The sequence below is a fragment of the Anoplolepis gracilipes genome, chromosome 9 (assembly GCF_047496725.1).
Source record: "Anoplolepis gracilipes chromosome 9, ASM4749672v1, whole genome shotgun sequence".
Classification (NCBI taxonomy): domain Eukaryota; kingdom Metazoa; phylum Arthropoda; class Insecta; order Hymenoptera; family Formicidae; genus Anoplolepis; species Anoplolepis gracilipes.
The window spans coordinates 111,380-134,153 of record NC_132978.1 but is presented as its reverse complement, the minus strand read 5'-3'; the positions used below and the strand labels follow the sequence as shown (position 1 = coordinate 134,153).

At 36.4% G+C, this 22,774-nt stretch overlaps 1 protein-coding gene across 3 annotated transcripts in view; it reads left to right on the top strand.

The window, feature by feature from the left end:
• Positions 1-481: 481 nt before the first annotated feature.
• Positions 482-22,774, top strand: part of LOC140669737 (paired box protein Pax-6) — an 87,702-nt gene continuing 65,409 nt past the window's right edge. For all 3 annotated transcript variants that reach the window (XR_012047396.1, XM_072899803.1, XM_072899802.1), the window contains exons 1-2: positions 482-1,250; positions 7,854-7,977. Coding sequence is in view for 2 of the 3 variants with exons in the window: in XM_072899803.1 (XP_072755904.1) it covers positions 7,965-7,977 (13 nt within the window). In the remaining variant the exon portion in view is untranslated. The remainder of the gene's footprint in view (positions 1,251-7,853; positions 7,978-22,774) is intronic.

Below are 22,774 nucleotides of genomic sequence, written 5' to 3'. Positions count from 1 at the left end.
AGTTATACAATTTGAGAATTTTATTTTTTACACAAGAAATAGGGTATTAATCTAACAACTAGAAACGGTCAGAAATGTCCGGTCAGTAGTTGCAGTGTCAAGAAATATACCGGGAGATGAAAGGAAAGACCGACAGACGGAATCATCCTCGCGTAGTAGCGGTCCATCTCGATCTGACGCGTCGCGCGTTATCGCGCGCATCCTTTTCCCGTGCGGTGCAGTTGCGCGCACGTTGCCGCGCGTGCGCACTGCGCGCACAGCACGCACCCTCCGCGATGTACCTTCCGCACGGTTGAGCATCTCCACCATTCAGAATCGATGATGTCACGAAGCGGAGCCGGGATCCCCACCGTCTGTCGCAGCGCGCACGTAGAAAGGGAAGCTGCGCTCGCCGCCATTGGTCCAAGCGTCAAGTCGAACGTACCAACACGAGGCCGCGGCGGCGCGACCCAACGAGAGTCCGCGAGTCGGTGCGTGCCAGTCCGTGCGTGTGCTTTTACCTAATAATATTTCCACGGCCAGAGAGAGTTTCCGCTCTCTCACTCTCTCCATCTGTCCTCTCTTCTCTTTCGTCCGATATACGCATCTCGCACCCCCTCTCTAACTCTCTCTCTTTCTCTCTCTCTCTCTCTCTTCGCGCGTACGTACATATATATATATATATATATATATCTCTTTCTCGCTCTCTCCCTCACAGAGTTTAGGCTCTCTCTTCGCGTAGAAGGCTTTTCTCGTCGTGACCACCCTCCACCGCCCCGATCCGACGGGGATTTCACGAAAGTGAGAGAGGAGAGGAATCACACGCTGCAGAGCAGCACGTGTGCTGCACTCGCGCGGATCGGCACAAGCGCGGTTGGTTGTAATCATCGTTCTTTTCTTCGCACCGCGCCTATAGTCTAACGTAAAGTTGGTCGCGCTCGCGAGAGACTTGACCGGGAAATAAATTCAAGATAAATAATCCGAGAGAGAGTTATTAACGCGCGCGATCAGCCGCGAAAGTGAGGGGGGGTGTTTTGCGAACGAACCGATTTTGAAACCGGATAGATCGAGCTCCCAATAAAGTCGAATCCAAGTGTTCGACCCAGCGCGAGAGTGACGTAACTACAACTCGCGGATTCGAGAGACTGTGTTTTTAGTATATGCGGGGTGCGACGAAAAACGAGACTAGCCAAAGGATTCGCAGTGGTGGTTTTGCCGAACGAGGACGTCGGAGGGAGGACGGACACCGTCGGCCGTCGGTGCAGATCTTGGTATGTAATTGTAATCGTCATAATCAGATATCTTGGTTGATTTTGATTAAAGAGCGCGTGAGTGAAAAAAAGATGGGGTAGATGAAAAAGATCGATCAAAATTTGTGTTTCGCGATATTTTCTAAATATTTTTTAATTTATAGTCTTCGAAATTCTTAACTAATTTTACAATTTTTATTCTTTTTATTCTTTATTATCAATTTGTGTTTTTGTAATTTTAATGAAGGAGAGAATTTTTGTTTAGAATTGAAATTTTTCTATCTTACATCTGTATTGTATAACAATCCGATGAGAAAGAGAGAATTCTTGTTTCTCAATCAACTCTTAAATTGGAAAACTTTCAACGTTGATCGAAATCGATCTTATTCTAATTTATTTTTTCTTCAGAAGAGTGTATGTTTTCGCTGTATGTTTTTATTTGGCTTAACTTTAGAAAAAAATTGATCATGTAACTTCAATAAACTTTTAATATTTACTTTGCATTGTATGAAATCTTATGTAATTTTTATTTATCTTGTTTGACAAAAAGTTATGTAAATTTCAGAAATTATATGAAAATTTTTAATTTTTGTATTTCTGCTTTTATACGAAAACGATTTTTTAGAAATTTTAATAATTTTCCAAGTATATATATATATATATACTGTTGGAGAGAAAATTGGGAGGACAATTGAATATGTGATAATGTTTTTTCATCAGTAAATCATATTCCAGATTAGTGTAACGTAGTAACTATAGTGACGTAATACGAAAAGAAAAATTTTAAGAAAAATTTGTTCTATACCGTATGTTAAAATTGATTTTGTACAAAATTTTTATATGTTTTTTCGTAATCATTAATCTAATGCAATACACGCTCAAGTTTAGTTTTAAGGCTTAATTTTTATCCGCATTCAAAAATATATATTACAAGATTATTCAAATTATTTAATACTCTCTTTCAAAATTAATATTCTGTAGGTACATATAAGAATAAAATCCAGAAAATATTAGTTATTATATGATAACAATTTAATAAAAGAACAGCCGCAAACAATTTATAAATACATACCACAAAAATATCCTGGAAAGTATTATGTATCAAAAATCATAAACACAATTAAATTCAACGTTTATCTCATAATGAATATGCAAAATATTTTATTTGGACACATTTATTTACATCTTTAAATACGAGTACATTTGACTAATTGAACATTGTGTGGAACATTAATCGTTCGTCGCGATAATCACGTGCGTGCGCGCAGATTCCTTTGATTCAGCCTGCTGATTAACACATTATCAAATGCAGATTTCATGCACGTAGCGCATAATACGGCTTAAAGCATAGTACTCAACCCTCTTCCTGCGAGCTATACTGGAGACGAGTGCGATTGAATAGCGCGTCGAATACAAATAGTATACATATCTCTCTCTTCATCCTTTTCGCTCCCACACCATTGCATGTGTCTTTTCCTTTCTCTCTTTCTCTTTCTCTCTCTCTCTCTCTCTCTCTCTCTCTCTCTCTCTCTCTCTCTCTCTCTCTCTCTCTCTCTCTGTCAGTCTTCGCGTGTCTCCCACAGTCACAGTATTATGGTGTAATTAGGCGATAGGCTTTATACGATTCGCCGTGTAAAATGCGACCGCGAATGAATGAGACCGTCTGAATGTCAAGCGTCGCAAGTGTAGACGCCCCCCGCGGTGATATCCGACATGCATTGTGAACGCTCCTTTCGTGACGACGTATTATACGTCGGTTGCTCCAGTAGTTTCTTTGCGGCAGCGATTCTCTAATCGGGGCAAACGTACGGCAGCAACACGGCATTGCTTGCTCGTAAAGAATTTATGCGTGAAATATAAACTACTCCCTCTTGACTAGAGTGTTTTATGAGAATTCTGTGAGAAATAAAAATTTCTATAAAGAAATGTGTTTTTTTGTAATTTTACTTAAATTTTATATACTCTTAAAATTTGTGATAACAGTGACATAAAAAAAAATACCCTTCCAAGCTATATTTGTCAAAAATTTTGAACATACATGTATATAGATTAATTCAAATTTGCTTGAAAAATGAGAGACGCAAAATGAAAAAAAGACAATAAAAAAAGTATGACATATAAATATGATCTAAAAATAAATATTCAAAAATTCGAGGAGTACCTTGATGTTCGAAAAATTTGAGAAGTTAAGCTGCATAGATAAACACGAAAGGCAATAAACGTAGAAAGCAATTCAATAATCCGAAGCAGAAAGTTCATAAATAATCCGAAACAGAATGCTCATAAGTAGATGTAAATTGTAACACAAAAGAGCGGAAAATTGCTAACCTCCTTGTAGTACAGGATGCAAATGCATTGGATTGAATTGTACTATGTTTCGAAGGAAGCCTTCCGTAAGATCTATAACCGTTTAACGCCTCGTTAACTGTTCATTATTAACGTGCCGTTAAACAGGAATAGATCCTATAAACGACGCGCGCGAATTAACGTTGATCAATGAAACGTCTTTCGATGGTCTACATCTGGAACGGATTGAGGCATTATGTATTGATCGATATCAAGTAAAATGTAATGAGAAATGTTATCGATCATATATATTCTCTTCATCGTTATTATATGACAATTAAAAAATTTTTGTCTTTTTTCAAAATAATTTTGTCGAGTAGACATTTTTTTTGTTATAGATTGTAAGCTTTAAAAGCATAAGAAAATTATATGGCAAAACGATTGATAACATATTACGTTATTTTAAACTTTTACAATTTTCAGCAGTATGTAAAAACATATCGCAATAATTTTCTGGGACACAGAGATAACTTGGCAAAGAAATAATTATAAAAGATTAAGTATAATGCTTCTAAAAGATTATTGTCTTGATACATATATTTCATTTAAATTTATGCATGTGTCAAAATTTCTATTATTACGCTACTTTTTTTTTAATAATAATTGACACAAGTTTGTGGTTACGATTTGATTGTATACATACATATATCAGATTTACCCAAGAGATAATAAAAACAACATTTATGTAAGATTTGCGATAAGAAAACGTTAAATGTATGTATAAATGTAAGAAAAGAAGCAATATAAAAAGCAGATACTTCAAATCAAGTTAATTAATTCCACACAAGCTGCGTACGTTACGTTAAAACGATTTATCTCTCAATCGTCCTCGATTACGCGAAACAGTTATTATCGCCGGATAATACGCGGCCTCTCATTCTTCACCGGCGTAATTAATAATTAATGCACAAACGCTTGTGTACGTGCTCATGAGACGAATGTAATCGCGGGCGGAAGTCACTTTATACGGTAGCGCGAGCGGTTAATGCCTGCGGGGGCTGTTGGGCGTGTATTACAGGGGTGGATTTCGACGGTAGTCACGGTAGCGACGGCGGTGGGTGCCATTAACAGTGTTTCGCCGGAAATGTAAAGCATAATGCGCCGGCAGCTCTCGTGGATATGGAACCTATTACCATTCGCGTGTATAATGCTACCTTTCCCCGTCCCATTGCGTCTCGCTGTATTGTGTTTGCGGAATGTTCAAGAAGTGTTCGAACTTGTCTTGCGGTAACTATGAGAGATACTCTTCCGTGAAAGATCCAGATCTCTCCGGATCTACCATTTCTATGATTGTCTTTAGAAAAAGAGTTTTTAATTTTTTTGCAACATTTTTTTCTACTTGCAAAATAATATATCTTTAACAATTTCTATTTCGCTGAACACGATATCGAAATTATTTAAATAATTATTATTTTTAATTAATTAAGAAATATTTATTTGTGGGTGAAAAGAAACCTTAATTATCGCATTTTATTTTGGAGATTAAACGATACGTGTCTTATATTATTTTGTAATCGTCTTAAAAATAAAAAAAATATGTAATAGGTTTTTTTTTTTTTTTTTAATTCGGGACTCTCGATCTTGTCAAATTTAAATCGTACATATGTATATATGATTATAAAAAGGAGAAAAAAATCTCTTGGAAAACCGCTGTCTTGATGGGGATTCCGCGCGAAGCAGAGTCGAGTTTGAGTTCACTAAATCGACAGCTTGGCGTCTTGCAAACAGAAGCGACGTGATCCTGTTTGCGCTCAGTCGGGCATAATCCGAGGTAATCCTCTTGCACAATATGCGAACGCGATGCGCTTCATCCTCCTATCTCTCTCTCTCTCTCTCTCTCTCTCTCTCTCTCTCTCTCTCTCTCTCTCTCTCTCTCTCTCTCTCTCTCTCTCCCTCTCTCTCTCTCTCTCTATGCATATACATAAACATGTACATACCTTCTTTCGTTGGGCTTTTTTCCCTTTTCCAGTTATATCTCATCTCTTCGACCTCTTTTTCGTGCGAGAAAACACTTCTGTGTTGCAGCTCAAAGAGCATCGTGGATAATGAAAGGGAAAAAGTGGGAAGTGTCTTGCAGATGCACACTGCTTCGTATTGAATCTCGTTGTGATAACTTGCGAAAGTGAATCATATTATAAATTATTACTTTGATTCTCAAATCAATGAGCTTTACGTAAACATTCTCACGAAAGAGATGTCTTCTTCGATCTGAAATGATTTTCTTTTACTATCATTCGCGAGAACCATAAACATATTACAATTTACATATTAATGAAGTAACACATTTATTAATAAATATTGAAGCTATTGCTGCGATAAGATATTGCACAAATTCAATTGTGTTATCCAACATACAATATGTCATAAGGGTTAGCATCCGATATTTTTTTTTTTTTTTGTTATAATTTCATATTTGATAATCTTTTCTTTATTATGTTATTTGATTTCTGTTTATTTATAATATATATAATATTGTTATTCAATACTTACATTAAAAAAGAATAATAATAAAGAAAGATTTATTTTGAATTAGTTAAGAAATATTTGTATGAAGATTCCGAATGTTGTCCTTTCAATTCTTATAATTTTTTAAATTAATTTTTCCGGCAAAATTTAATTTTTACTTTCCAGATTTAAACTTTTTTCGCAAATTGGTTTTCTTGCTGTGTTGTTTTTTGTTCTACGTATGTTAACCTTATGAAACGATATACCTTATACGCTTTTAGCTGACTAACTCTTTCCGACACTAATTATCGCGCTTAACTCCATTTTCATTCCCTCTAGCACCGCGAGCTTTCGCTTCACCCTCTCTTTTTTTTGTCTGTGGTGGTGAAAGGTACACGGAGGGTGTTACGTTTACGAGTAGTTCACATCTTCAACGAGCATGATCCTCATAATTAAGACACTTCATGTTGTCAATGTTGCGACGCTCAAAACGATTACATACAATTCTCTCAGGAATAACTTATGTTGTATTTGGATACATGAAAATTAACTCGCATACGATGATACAGATTATTAACACAATTAAAAATCTTTAAAAGTTTTTTACACAATTAAATAGCTTATTTCAATAATATTTAAAATAGCTTAATTATAATAATAATAATACTTTTCTATAATCCTTACATATACACGTGCTATTTCTATATGTTATAAAATTTATCAACAAATTAAATTTAATTTAATTCTAACTTTGCTGTGATTTAAATTTTTGTTAAGATAAATTTTATTGAAAATTAATTGTTTAACAAAACTTAATTCATTGACATTTTTTGCCATTGAAAGATAATTATAAGTTTTCTTAGCTTATTATAATTGAAATTATTATTTTAATTCTTGCATTTAATAATTTATTAATTTTTAGTCATATTTTCAAATATATATTTCCTCTATATTTATAGTCTCTCTCTCTCTCTCTCTCTCTCTCTCTCTCTCTCTCTCTCTCTCGCTCTCTCTCTCGCTCTTTCTCTTATTATCTTGGTGGAAAATAAAATTTTAAATAATATTTTTTGTTTAATAATGTATACATTTAGATGATTATTTTCAATAGTTTTTCTTGTAAATGCGTTTATCTTTGATTAAAAGGACATTTGGTCTTATCTCGAATTCTATATATTTATTTTATGTCTTATATATTTATTTTCTGTTGCATATGTTTTTTTGTATACACTTTGTATAATACGTTAAAGTTGTTTTGTATAATATTGTTTTGTAAGTTTTGTATAAAGTTAAACTATATATATCGGCTATAGATACACGTTGCGGTAGGATAGGAACCGTTTAGAGATAACACAGCGCGAAGAGAGATCAGTCGCGCTTATTTGTCCGTTCAAGGCGATCGCAACGACGCGACGCACATACGCCCGCGATATGCAAATGACGCAGATTTACACAGGTGCTATGAATACGCACAGTTTTCGAGTATACGGCACACAATTAAGGTGACGTTTGTACGACGTTTGTAACGAGGCAGTTCGGGCAAGTCGTCGAAACTATCAAGTATCTTTGAAACAAACCGCGCTTTTTTTTTTATTAATCACTTTATTAATTCTTTCTAAGAAAACATTTCTCTATCAACGTCATAATTTATATGTATACTTCACTATTGCAGCGCAAAACTTTTCCTTTAGTGTCAATATTTATCACGCATCAAATGATTAATAAAATTTAATCTTTTGAACGCGGGAAAATGCTACTATTGTGTTTTTATGATATCGAAATTTTTTATTACATAGTTTTTATTTGACATCTCATGATTTTAATTATGGATTTCAGTGAACGGAAGTGTTCAAAGGCCCGAAGATTCTGCCTTCGCAGCAGCTGGGCGCTGCGGTCGCTCCATGGCCGGGCGCCACCGGCCTCATAGCCTCCGTCACTGCTGACGACATGGCACACAAAGGTAAATCTACCTTTTAAATATAATTATATAATTTTTAATTAACTAATGAATATAAAAATCTAAATTTATTTCAACACCGATCGATCCGCGTGCCAGAAATCATTTTATAATATGAGTATATATGAACAAAGATAATAATGAGTGTTATAAAAAAGCATAACTGCAGAAAAGTTAAATATGAATAATTGAACTGACGACAAAATATTTTAATTTTCACGTTAGTAAATTAATCTCTTTGTACAAAAATTTGATAAAATTATCTTGATATAGCTTTGTACATATACATATATTTATATATACAATACATACATACGGGTAAATAATTTCAGTTAGTTAAACCTTTAGTTCTTAATAAAACTTTTAAAACTTTCCAATTTACAATACATAGATTAATAAAAAACTATTGCTTATAATAAATAAAATTGATGAAAAACGATGATTAAATCTTATGAGAGAATCAAATTGGCTTAGAGCGAGATAAAAATGTCCGAGCAAATTAGTGTCTCCAAAAAGTTGCGTGATAAGAAAATTATACAGATAGTAAGGCTTAAGTGTATCGAATATTCCTATTTATGATCTCCGACCATACGTCATTTTTCAATCCCGATATTCCATTACAACGGCCCATCAGAAGAACGATTATGGTAAAATCTTCACAGCAAGTAGAACTTTGTCTAGTAGAAGCATAAAACTTAACGGTTTCTGGCCGATGATTACGAAATGTCGATGGCGCATAACGATCACACGTGCGACGAATTTCTTTTTATTAGACTTTGCATTAACGTTGCCGATGTGCTCGCATATTTTTCTATTTAATTCAAAATTGATAATTTTCTTACGCTTCCTTAATAATGCTTGCTATCTGTCTAATGCATTTATAAATTTAAAAAGTTATTAAGAATTAATTCAATTATTTTTCTTAAATCGTTCGTAAAGAATTCGCGGTCCTAAGTGAAAAAAATTTGAAATTATTCAAAGCGTGTTAAAGTACAATTTAATGATTAATGACAATGATTAATAATAATAGTTGCTCAATAGGTACCGTTTATAGCGCGGTTTTGCCCGCATTTTCCCTACTTAATTCGCGGGACGCAGCCTCGATGAACGTAAACTATGTTCGGAGATATTACGGATAATTCGAATTCTAGCTCCGGACGAATCGAAACGTCCGAGAATCAAGAGGGAGGCGTTCGGTTGATGGCTAAGGCGTTTAACCCCATTAGTCCTGAATGGAACTCTCCCTCCTTCTCTCTATCTCTTTCTCTTTCTCTCTCTCTCTCTCTCTCTCTCTCTCTCTCTCTCTCTCTCTCTCTCTCTTTCTCTCCATACGCCCACTCTCTTTTCTCTCTCTCTCCCTTTAACTCTGTCACTGGCGCTTCCTTCGCTCTCGCCTGTTCGAGCTCTCTTAACACAAGGGTCCGAAGAGGATGGGCAGACGACGTCTCAAGGCTTTCTAAAGCTGGCAACTTCTGCCTGAAACTGGCTCCTCACTTCACGTATTGATTTCCATTCTCTTACGCCTTCCAGCGCTCCTCGCCACGTCCTCCGAATCCTCCGATCGTTCCTTCCGCGGGATCTTCCGTACCTCCGCCGATCATAATTTCTGTCCTTTGACATCCTCTCGGTGGTAGCCATCGTATAATTTAACTAAAATGCCAGAATAAAGAGAAGCTGTCCAACGGGGTATCTTCAGCAGATAATTTGCATATTTTATCTTTTTAGTTCTATATTTTGTTATATTTGTCTCTCTCTCTCTCTCTCTCTCTCTCTCTCTCTCTCTCTCTCTCTCTCTCTCTCTCTCTCTCTCTCTCTCTCTCTCTCTCTCTCTCTCTGGACATTGATCTGTGTGTGATGATATATAAATCTTTGAATATATTGAAATAGCTTTGATAGAATATATTGGTATATTGACGATTCTTTTGATAAATGAATTTTTATTATAAAAACAGTCTTAAAAAGAAATTAGAATTGTCAAATATCATTGATTGTTTTTTTAATTAATTAAACTTCTAACATATTTTAAATCTCTCTCGTCAAACAGCGAGAAAACAAGCCATATTTATTTTAGTTTCCAGATTGCTTTAACTTGTTATTGCTTAAAGTTTCAATAATTTAAGATAGATAAAATATTTTTATATGCAAGTTCTTTTTCAAGATAATAATTAAAACTTTTCTTTTGTGAGAAAAGCGTTTTGTTATGAACTCGTTATCGAAAGAAGGATAATTGTAATATGCTTGCAAATAATATAAATGTAACTGCAGAAATCTTGGAAAATAATCCCCTTCCTTTCAAGGAAGTGTGTAACAAGTCAAGACATTTACAAACACAATTCTTTGGTGTAAAGAATTTCCGCAAAGATTTCCAGCGCGAGCGGTAAGACGGATTAAACGCCGCGGCGGAATCCACAAGTGAGGAAGCGATCGGCGGAATCTGCAGGGTGCTCGAAAATCCACGAGTTATCTGACCGAGTGCGGCTCAGTGGGGTGTGTAGCGTTAAGTTGGCGTTAGCTCATCGAATCACCCCGAATGGAGCGACCGCCGTCGCGTCGTGGCAGTGCCAAGAGACGAAGGCTTGTTTTGATCGATCGCACGTACAAATCGTATTTCCGACCTCGCCTCGCACAGGCGATGACAAATCCGTCCTTCCTTATTCTCCTGCGCCCGAAAGAGCCACGAATTATTGCTCGTGGAAACTGTCTTGTCTCATTCTTCATGCCTGTTTTATGCCAAGTCGAAGTAACTCGAGTAACAAATTAGGTGCTTTCCTTTTCCATTATTTTTCGGGATTTCGGTTAGGTGAGAAAGGTGAGTGGAAAACTTGTCATTTGTCTTACTTCCTTATTTCGTGTAATTATAGCGATTAGCGTATAAATATACAAAATTGTTTTTCCCGTAAAATTCGGAGTTTTTTATATTATAATAGTTATATATAGAGTTTTTTATATTTCCAACGATAGAATAGTGTTTGACAATTATATAATATATTTGTGTTATTTTTGCAGCGTATAAAGCAAATGTTGATTAGTTTATTTATCTCGTAAAGTCATCAAAGCAAGCAAAAATCAGAGCTGTGAAGTGTTAGTAATTAGAATTGCGTGGGCAGAAAGCGTTTTTATTACGCTAATTTGATTTTTCTCCGGGCATTAACGTTAACGTTAAGCGGAAGAATTATTTTTACTTTGCTGGAAATTATTACATCAGTGAATGTAATAAAAATAATTTTCGAATATGTATTTTCTGAAAATAAAATAATGGTTAAAAGCGGACTTGAATAATATTTAAATATAATATCACAGTTTTTATTTTATTATGAAGTCGATCGCATTTGAATTATTGTATATAACAAGTATTACTTGGTTTACAAATGTAAAATTTACTCTCTTTCACGCAAATGATACATCACATGATTTCATTTATATGCATCATGTAATTCAAGTTTAGTCGACTTGAGTGAACTTGAGAATTTTCTGTTAATAAAAATGGATAAGAAACAAGTCTTTCGAAATTTTTTAACCGCATATTTGCGGACAACTTTCGCAGAATTACAAAACCGATCGACGACATTTCCGGTGTGAAATATCTACGAGATAGTATTTAACAAAGTTTTCACGATTGTTGGAAGGGTTAACGCTTCAAACGACATTCTGCAGCTTTCGAACTAACGATGGTCTCTTAACCGTAATTTACTGACGAGAGTTTCCAAAGTTTGGCAAATCGTCGCGTTTCCGCACATTTGTCCTGCTCCGTCGCGTAAAACGAGGAGGCGCACCTCGTAGTTGTCGCGAGTAATCGCGCGAGTAACTTAGCGACCACATTTCCGAAATAACGCTCGTAGTTGTTTTTCTTTTTATTTATCACGGATAATGCTCGCTCCTTTTAAAATATACAATGTATTGTATGTAAAAATACACATAGTTCAATTCGTTAATCAAATAATTTTCTCAAAAGAAAACAATTTCAATCATAGACAATATTTATTTAAATTACATGAAGACAATCGACAAATTAAAGAAATTATTTTCCAAATATTATAATAAGATTATACATGCGTTAAATATTTTTTTATCGATTTGTCTGTTAATACACATATGTTTTTTCGTTTAACTTTTTATAATTTTCTACATAAATATTTATATAATGGAATTTCTTTTTCCGTATATATCAGAGTATCGAATTTCCATCGGATAAACCGTTCGGCGACTTTTCGCGCGGCAGGTAACAGGGGCGGTACGCCTTCTGAAGAAATCCGGAAGTTTGGCAAATCGTTCGACCTCCGCTTTACCGCGTGGAATCGACTGTCAGCACGACATTTCACCGACGACGAATCAACCCCCCGTCGTGCAGAAGTTGCTCTTACACATAAGGGACGACACGGCGAAATGAAGGGTAGCGCACGCGAGTAGCGAAATAAGAATAAGAAAGGATAGCGCCCAAGCTCTTCTCTTCCTTTTCATTCTTTGTCGATAAGTGCAAAAAGTGAGTCAAGATAGAAAAAGACAAAAAAAAAAAAAAAAAAAAAAAAAAAAAGAGGGCGAGAAAGTGAAGGAAGAGAACGTGGTGGAGGAGGAGATGGAAGAGGTGGCGGCGGGTTCTCCTGAAGCATTGATCGTTTCTGAATTCCGAATAGATGGCAACCCCCAGCGGTTCTTCACCCTCCGGCCTTTCTCCCTTGGTCTCGATATACGTACTCGTCTTTCGTATGTTGCTGCGGCGAAAGAGGAAGAGCAAAAATATGAAAACGTTAGGAAGACGGAGAGAGCAAAAAAGAGAGAGAGAGAGAGAAGAGAGCTACCCTCTTTAAAACGGTTTCCGTGCTCGTCCAAAACAGAAAACTCCTTCGCTTTTGATCCCGCTGCTTTCAAGCTTCGTCAACGACAGCTTGCACGGTTTTTATTCAATTAATTCAAATAGATCACACGACGATGCTTTTTTGTTCACTAAGTAGTTCTGAAGAAAAGAAAACAATAATTTTATTTTTATATAAAACTAATAATTAACACTGGAGCTTTTTCAGAATTGCTTCTATTGAAGAGAGAGAGAGAGAGAGAGAGAGAGAGAGAGAGAGAGAGAGAGAGAGAGAGAGAGAGAGAGAGAGAGAGAGAGTTTAAGATTCTATGATTATGAGATTAGCAAAATTTAGTATTCAAATAATCGAAAATGTCATAATTTTTATTCATTGCGCATACAAAGTGAATAAATAACCATTTATAGTCTTATCTTATAATTTCGTATAAGAGAAAAAAATTGCAAAGTAACGAAACGTTCTCGCAATAATTTTGCGCATTCTCCGCACATCCTTTGCGGAAGCTATCTCGCAGTTGCTCGCAAACGTTTTCATGCTTTTGCGGTCTCTCTCCTCCAGTATTTCCTGAAGTATCGAATACTCCCCTCCATCGCCATCATCATCGTCGTCGTTGTCGTCGTTTCCACTTGTGCGGTACCGCTGGAAAACGCTGAAGATACGCGTTATTTCAGGCGGACGAGAGGAGACGCCCTTCTCTTCTACCGTTTCTTCCTTCTTCTGTAGTAACCACCGCCGCCGCTGGCGGCTTTTACGACTATCTATCGAAGCATTTCGTACGTGGACTGGATACATGGTGGATTTTCCGGGGGTCCTTCGCTTGCGCCATCGCGTTGTGACTACGAATTCTTCGGAGCCATCCCCGCTTACCATCCCTTCACCAGGATGGACTCCGAGCTCCAAATGTGCTGGCCACCCGTTTCTGTTTGAAGAGGGAATTTCACAGTCGAATACGCCTGACTCACAATGCAAGACTCACAGTTCCTGTCCGACTATCTTAGTTTTCACGGAGAAACTGTTCTTCGAAAAGGTGCCCGACAGTTACTTCCGGCAGCTAAGATGATCTTGCAGTTACATTGCATTCGCATTCGCGGAATTGAAGCACAACGGTTAAAAATAGTAGTATCGTTTTGTACAGTCGAGAAAAACATATCGATCTTCTCAAGAATGATTACTCAACTTATTCTTTCAGATCTCGTAAGATCTCGCCTCTCCCTTCCTCTCCGCCTCTGTTGCATATTCTGAAATTTTTTTAATCGTTAAACGCACATTTTAAATCTCTTTTCTTTTCGCGTTTTCACAAATGTGGAGAAGTTTTTGCTCTTAATCTCGCGCTTATATTTATCTATTCTCCAATAGAAGAAAGTGCCACCTAGGTGGCATTAAAGCCGGGAGCTCATTAACGCAGCGAAAGAAAAGAACGAGCGGCCCGACGACCCTAGCCATTGTCACGACGTGAAGCTATTGCTATGGGAATTTCATGGATTTTCCGCGGCCATCGCGAATAATCTTCCGATCGTCTCACTGATTTAACACTGCAAAGAGAGATAGAGAGAGCGAGAGAGAGAGAGAGAGAGAGAGAGAGAGAGAGAGAGAGAGAGAGAGAGAGAGAGAGAGAGAGAACAGAGACCGAGAGACTACGAAATGTTATTGGATATTCTTTCCAAATGGCGGTAACTTGACCGCACTTTAGATGCCAATTCTGTCGCCAAGTTTTCACAAGACTTTTATGAAACTATTTGTTTTGAACATTTTATGCTGCTGAACTTGTTACAAAACATTTGGGACAATCTTTCTTCAAGTAACAGATACGTAGCTCAAAATAAGAGAAAAATTAACATGCTTGACTCTGATCACGATATACAATGAAATATACAATAAAATTTTTCAAACAACAGTTTTATAATAATGTGTATATATATATATACACACATATATATATATATAATATTAAAAAAAAATACTTTATAGATATGAATACACTTGGGTTTTTTAAATATCTATATTTTCATGAAAAATTAATTTATTGATGAATTAATCTTTTGAAATAATTTTGCACTTTAGCTATGTAACAGAAATGAGAAAAAGTAAAGTAGATAAATAAAGTATGTGATGGTATCAAGAAAAGTATTCTTTGATGCCTCCGACAGGATATCTCAGAGATATCTTAAGCCGTTAGAGATCCATTCGCATTACTCATCGTTCTTTCGCGCTCGTTCGCGTATGCATTATTCCATCCTAACTATATAGTCCCCCGACGGGAAACAAAAAAAACTGTCATATAAACCGCGCCCTCTTTCGCGCTGATGTTGAGAGGGTGACGGCGAGAAAATGGAGACGGTGTGAAAAGCCACCGCGAGAGACGACGCCGACGACGACATCGTCGCCGACATCGGCGGCGGACGTCGCTTTTGTCCGCCGACGAGCTTACGCGGGCATGACGTTAATCGACGAGACGAGTCTCGAAAGCGTTTGAGAGGGTAAACGCGGTTAAGTTAGCGTTGAAAATTCCTTCACGTTCTCTGCTTGAATGTTATAGCGTAAATAAATTCACTATCGCGACTCGTGCAAAAATTACGGGTGTGTTTATATCGCACGCATTATACCTACGTGACATGTTATGAAAAAAAACTTAAAAAGAAGTAATTATAAAATCTTAAATTTAATAATCTAGAAGAATTGGGCAGAAAAAAAGTAAATAAAATTTCTAGGGCAATATTAATGTGATTTGTTATTTAATCACCATGTAAAAAAATTTTAATGTTAAGATTCACAAGTTGTAATTTAAAAGTGAACTAATCATGGTTATTCCAATAAACAAGAAGTTTGTATATGTATATGTTTGTAATAGAAACATAGTTGTATAGTAAAAGATCTTTTTTTAATCGTGCATCGAATAAAGACGCGTATACTTCGCTAAATAAATATTTTGACAACGGGGAGACAGAGAGAAAGAGAGAGCGATAGTCCATATACCATGGATGTATTATGGGTATACGAGCAACTGTCGACCTAATTTTCCCCTAAATGTTTCCGGAGATTACATCGGTTCGCTATTGTACGTATTCCGTGTACGATGTCGTGATCTTTCAATGGAACTTTGTAAGCCTCTCGGAAAAACGGATACCTGATTTACATTAATGTGCTGGTGTTGTGCAACAATTAACGCAAACAATCTATTATAGTAATTTAGTTTAATATATATATATATATATATATATATATATATATATATATATATATATATTATACAAAATACGTTGAAGCAACATCATAGTTATTTATTATATTAATTCAATAAAGTTATTAATCAATACGCTATGTATTGATTTGATTAATACATAGCGTATTGCTTAATAGTTTTATTATTATTATTATTAATGTTATTGAATTAATAAAATAAATATTAACTGTAATGATGTTGTCGATTCAACATTTTTTCTGTATATATATATATATATATATATAATTATTATAAGATTGTTTGCCCTGTATATCGTAATCGTTTTCCAACACATATGTATATGAAATGCAATATATTGTACAAGAAAAGCATTTCTCGTATATCGAAAAGAAAACTCGACAGGATTAAAGCATTCTTAACTCGACACGCACTTCCTTTCAGGATTGTTTATTTCTCTGCGGCAAAATTTTATGTCAGTCCATGTGGGAGAGTCAGGAAACGTAATTTCCTTCCTCTGCGGTGCACCCTGCGTCGAAAATAGGAAAACAAACGACGGACAAATGCATAAAATGAGGAAAAATCGTTAGCGAAACATGGCGCGTTTATCCGTCGCGCGATAATGACGTCGTTTGGCGCGCTAGCAGCACTTTCATTTGATTTCTCCAAAGGTTCATTTCTGCATACGCTGTTAGCGCATCAGCGACGAGTTTATTTACCCTTCGTCTTCTTCTCTTCTTGGCCCTTTCTTGGCCGTTTTTCTCCATCATCCATCTCTCGACGTCTTCAAACGTACTTTTACGTGCCACCGAAAAATCTCTCTCTCTCTCTCTCTCTCTCTCTCTTTCTCTCTCTCTCTCTCTTTCTCTCTCTCTCTCTCTTTTCTCCGAAAAGGACTCGAGAGGTATGCCACTTCAAACTCTGAAGAACCGTCCTGCTTCGTGCACAATAATAACGATTCCACCCGCACACCTGCCCTGACTACCGGACCAATCTCCGAACATGGTTCGACCCACATTCTCATTTTCATAACAAGGCCAAATAAACCTCACCTGCGATTCTCTCGAAAGTGCACTCTTCATTTTTCTCCTGTAGCGACATTTTTCGCGTATTACGTCTAGATTGTTATGGAAAATATGTGGAAGAATTATTGCTATCTCGAGAATATTTTCTCACGCAGGGCGCGCGATATCTATCATGTAAATTTATACGCCATCTTTGCGGATATTAATGATAAAAGTTTCTTTATGGGGATGACAAAATCGACTATGAAAATGTAAAGTATTTTTTCCATTTCATTTAACATTCAGTAAACTTACTATTTTAGTCTATTACGAAAGTGCTAATGATAAAGAGAGATAGATTTTTAAACTAGCCTTTAACCTTATTCCCAGCATTAAAAATTTTTATATAAAGAATATTTTTCCATAACTTGTTTCCATGAATATCAAATATTTGTGAAAATTTATTTACTATGGATCGATGCATATGATTCGTGATTTGACAGAGTATTCGGTGTTTCATTTGCATCTCTCGGACGTAGATCCCCGTGTTAGATGTAGATCGACGACGCTGCCGCATTATTCCCACAGCTGATCATTCCGATACGTAGATCTAATTATGTCACAATCCCCATGGGCATCGCACTCCCATGGGAACGAGCGGTGCGCGACCACAATGCCAACCAACCAGTCGATGTCTCATTGTGCACTTTGTACGATTGTACTGTAGTACGCCTCTGTGTGCGTGTGTGTTAAAGGGGCCCTCGCGGCGCCTTATTTCCTGGTGGCACATGCACGTCGACCCCCGGCCTACGTCTACACAAGGCTCCTTCGCCGGACCCTTCCCGCATTTTTCGGTAATAACCGCCGAAAAAACGGGGGGGCTTCCGTAGACGATGGAGCGAGAATCTCCCTCGATCGCGATTAAGCTTACTCCCTTTTTTTTTTCTCTTTCCTCGTTCACAAATCGCGCGGATTACATGACCGGAACACATGTTCCTCGATATTGTTGCCGCAATTTTGCTTATTTAACGGAAATATTGGCGACCGGTGTTTCTGAGTTTCTTCAAATTTTCCGACGTCTAGACTGTCTAGAGGATAATGCTGTATAAACAGGAATTAGTAGCGGTAAATGCAGAGACCATGGAATTTGAGTGGGAAATAAATTTCGATGCAGAAATTCGCTTCGCTGATACGCGTTTAATCATATATATATATAGAAAAACATCAACGCTGTGGTCTTAAAAATAGAAATTTTGTTGAAAAAAAAACTCGAAATGGACACTTATTCCGTACTGATCGGTTCGTGATTTTTCCAACGACGTCAATTTCTCGAAAACGAATAAACATAAAATAATATATATTTAAATAAATTATTTTTTATATTTATGATTTTAGTCTTCATTTAGAACTCTTAAAGAAGATATATAAATTATTTCAGATTTTTTAAAACACTTTTTACATATTAATAAAATAATCAACAATACGCTGACCCATCTGTATGGTTAGATGTCAAAAACAATAGTACGGAGTAAAGGTTGAATCAGATAAAATCAATCAATAAAACTTTTTTATAAAAAGATTGATGAAATTATGAAAAGAAGTATAATATATATTTATTCCTACGTCATATATATAATCTTTTCTAATCAAAAATATTGATTTATAAAAATATACACATATATCACTCTCGTTATAATATATTGGAGCCGCATATACTGTGAGAAGACTTATATATTAAGTAATAGAAACATTTATCATATTTCACTTTAACATGCTATCCAAAAAATCAAATTGACAAACAAGCTTTCACTCCAAAAAGATTAAAGTACCATGTTTATCGCAGTTGATATTGTGAGATGCAGAATATAATTCAGAGAGATGATGATCTACCTGCCGGACACGCGCGTAAGGGGACGATAGTACCGGAATTGCCCGCGGACGAACCTGGCTTCCTAGCGCACCATGTTGCTAGAGAGAAGCAGCGGCTCTCTGACAGACTCGTTGGCGCGGAATAACGCGTTTACAGGGCTCTTTGTCCAGTCCGCTTTGGACCGCGCCAGCCGTTTCGTGGCCGCCGCCGCCGCGCCGCACCGATCCCCGATCTGTTTCCCCGACCTTCTAGCATATAGTTGGCCTCCAGGTAATTGGATAATTCGATCCGGAAAGAGAAACTCCCTCCAGGAAGCGCTCACCTTTCCGGCGCAGAGCAGCGCGTTGACTCGCGCGCGTAATAGACGATCGCCGCGGGACCGTCGAGTAGTTGCTCGTGTAATGACGCATTTAATCGAGTTGTGTAATTAAAGGTGAAATATTTGAAGTTTTTTTTATAAATCAAACATTTACTTTTAATTAAAAAATTATATTATAACTAGTACACTCTACCTCTCAAATTATATGAAATAATATGTGTATGTTTGTTTTGACAAAAATAATTCCAAGACGAATGAGAGTTACATTTGTCTGATATTTTTTTTATAATTCTTGACAATGAGCTTTGAGGAATCAGAGGATTCAAATGTTATAAAATTAAGATGGATGATATGTACATTTGATGTTTTAATTACATTTAATTAACTAGCAGCATTTCTCAATATTTATAAATTTAGAAAATATTAAAATATTATATTAAATAAATTAAAAATATTATGTTAAAATTAAATTAAATTGGAAATATTATGTTAAAATATTTTTTTAATATTTTTTATTATTGAAGAGGAAAGAGTTAAAAAAGCATTCACAATTATACATTAAATTTTTTTCTGATAAAAATAATTTAAATTTATTAATACTTTTAATTTCAAATAATTTAATAACAAAACGCTTTTAATTTACAATTTGCAATATGTCTGTTTCTATTTTCTATTACTTTTTATGAAAGAAAAAAAAAAAAAAAAAAAAATAAAAATAAAAACAGTTTGTTCATCTTGAAATTTAAATGTAATTAGAATTGTCATTTTATTGATTATTATTATCATCATCTGAAAGTAAATTACACGCTCAGTTTCTTCGGTATCGACGACCATTTAACACTTTGCAAATAGATCAATCGCCAAGTTGAAATCTCATTAGTATCGTAAGAATGTAGCCATATACGTATATAGGCTAACCGTGTCACAGTACAAAATCGTCGATGAGATCCTTTGACCTGGAACAAGATCCCACATCTGTCTCCGGAGTCGATCTTTCCCCTTCGATACAAATCGGTGATCGAGGATGAATCGAGTTGTCAATGGCCGGTCATTAATAACGCTAATAACTGTCGGGAGCACGTTTTCGAGAAAAAAGGTTGTATCGGCAATGGAAAGAGAGAGGAAAAAAAGTGAAGAGGGGAATAGAAGAGGAGTCGCTGCAGGTCAAAGCACGCGGCAGATTGGCTGCAAACAACGGTACAACAAATACTCGAGTTCTTATTGTGCGCCGCTTCTCCTCGCGCAGGACAGTGTCGTGTAGTTCGCGATAGCGGCTACGAGAAAAACGCACCCTGCTAAGGTATAAGGGTCCTCATTTTGAAAACATGTCCGCAACAATGAGGCCATTATGACGATCGTCGAGCCGGTCGCATTCATATATACGCTGCTCTCTCGTACCTTCTTCTTCTGCTCTCTTGCGGTTTCTTCCGTCTCTACCTAGACGGTCAGTTGTGCTATAGACTGACCCTCGTCATGTCGTCCATGGCGTCTCAATACGACAGCGACAAGCGGAGGAGGGGGGGGGGGGGGAGGAGAGGAAATCGGTACGAGAGGGAGATTCTTTTATATCGTCAAACGATTTCACCGACAAAATAGACTACTGTCGTCTACGATGATGCATACGACTTTCCGTATTATGCTAGCAGCTTTCCGACGTAAACGCGAGTAGCCAACTTTAGGCCGACTCGTTGACGCTTCACGGAGAAACCCCTGTATCGACGAGATTCCATAAATTAGTTCGAGAACGTATCATTGACACCGTAAAATCCACAGAGGACTTCATCGTGTGTCCCTATATATATTCTTTACACTTATATTCTTGACACATTTGTGAGTATATTTATAGAGCGATTGGAAACTCTCTTGTACATTTTGAATTGAAGAATGAAAATCAAATAGCAGTTAAGGATCAGAAGTAATGTTCTGAGTTGCAACAAGAAAATATTTTAAATTTTATATCTTTACATACCATACACAAATATTTAATTACAAAGAATTAATTATAAAGAAGAGAAATAAGAGATGTTCAAAAGAATAGTGCAAATGTATGTCATTAAGTAATCACGGGATACTGATTAAAAAAAATATCAACGAGATATTTTCTGAGATTTTATTAATCTAATTTCGTTATAAATAAGAGAATTAGAAGTATTTCTGAATCGGCATGAAACGACAGATCTAATGGAGCAGATATTTCGTTTCTTCTTCATCCTCTTGAGCGATTACTGTGGCGAAACATGATGCCACTCATGCCCAAGTGGCCATCCTTCGTGGCACCTACCTATCTATCTACCCGAAGTTGAGGAGCCTCAAATGGGTTCGAAGGGTGTCCCGTGCTTTCCTTCCTTCATTCATTCATTCGCCGGAAACGCATCTTTGCGGTGGATGATTGAGACGCCTGGCAGTAGGCATCGCCGAGGTGCTGTTGATGATGAACCAACTTTGACTGTCCGTAAGCGTTTGTCATGGCACTTTAGCAGAGCGAATACATGAACCTTACGATAGAGATTGCCGTTCTTGTTCTCAAGTCCGCAACTTCTGCGCAACTCGATACAAGGATGCACAATGATCCGTGACAATGGCTACGACAGAAGAGCTTTCAGACTGCCGAATGAGGCTTTTCACGTCAAACAAAATTCGATCAATCCGTGTCATTGATATACAAATCCTTTCGCTAAATGGATGGAAACTCAAATTTGACTCTTGAATTGTTGCACTATATATCTCATGTATTCTATATTTGATTGAACACTTGTCAGTCATTTGTTAATAATAAAATTATATAGAAACATGAAATATATGTTTTATCTTTGATTTTTATAAATTCTAATCATGTAGAAAATCCTTTGCATATGCATATACATATACTTTTTATTCCTATAATTTTATTACAATTATAATAATATAAAATATATACATTTTTTTAAATTCTTGACAAATATTTTATATAAAATTTTATATAAAATTGTTCTATATATATAATAGGATTTTAAAGTAAAGAAGGATGCTATACTCGTATGTAAAAATGGAAACAACATATCATTTACAAGAGATGCAGAGAAAATGGGATGGGATGGAACGCAATGATCCATTTGAGAAAGTCAAAAACAAATAAAAATAGAATACTTTATTCTAATAGAAAAAATTGGGATGCGCGGAGCAAGTTTCGCGTAGAGGAAGCCGATAACCTCCGACGAGCCGCTGCTGCTCGTCGTAATTGATTACGTCACGACGGCGAGAGGAGGACCACCCCGGAGAACAAGAAGGGAAAAGAGAGGTGGATATATAAGTCGGACGGGGTGGAAGAAGTCGGACGGATGATGAATGTGCTGTCTGAGCCGTCGCGTCAGCGAGGCTCTGTTGCCCGTTTGTAAACGAGCTTCCCATTTTTTTCCATCGTTCTTTACGCGCTGCCAAAAGTATCAAACTGTCTGCGCACATCCGAAAACACTTTGCTCGTCGATCCTCGATTAGAGTTCACTGATCACTTGCTATTAAAATCTCCAAAATTGTGTGCTTTTTGTTCGTATACAGCGTAAACAGTTTCACGTTGAAATCATCTAGATAAAGATAAGAGATATATAATATTTTATCTCAGATAAAGATGATTTATTTCAAGTT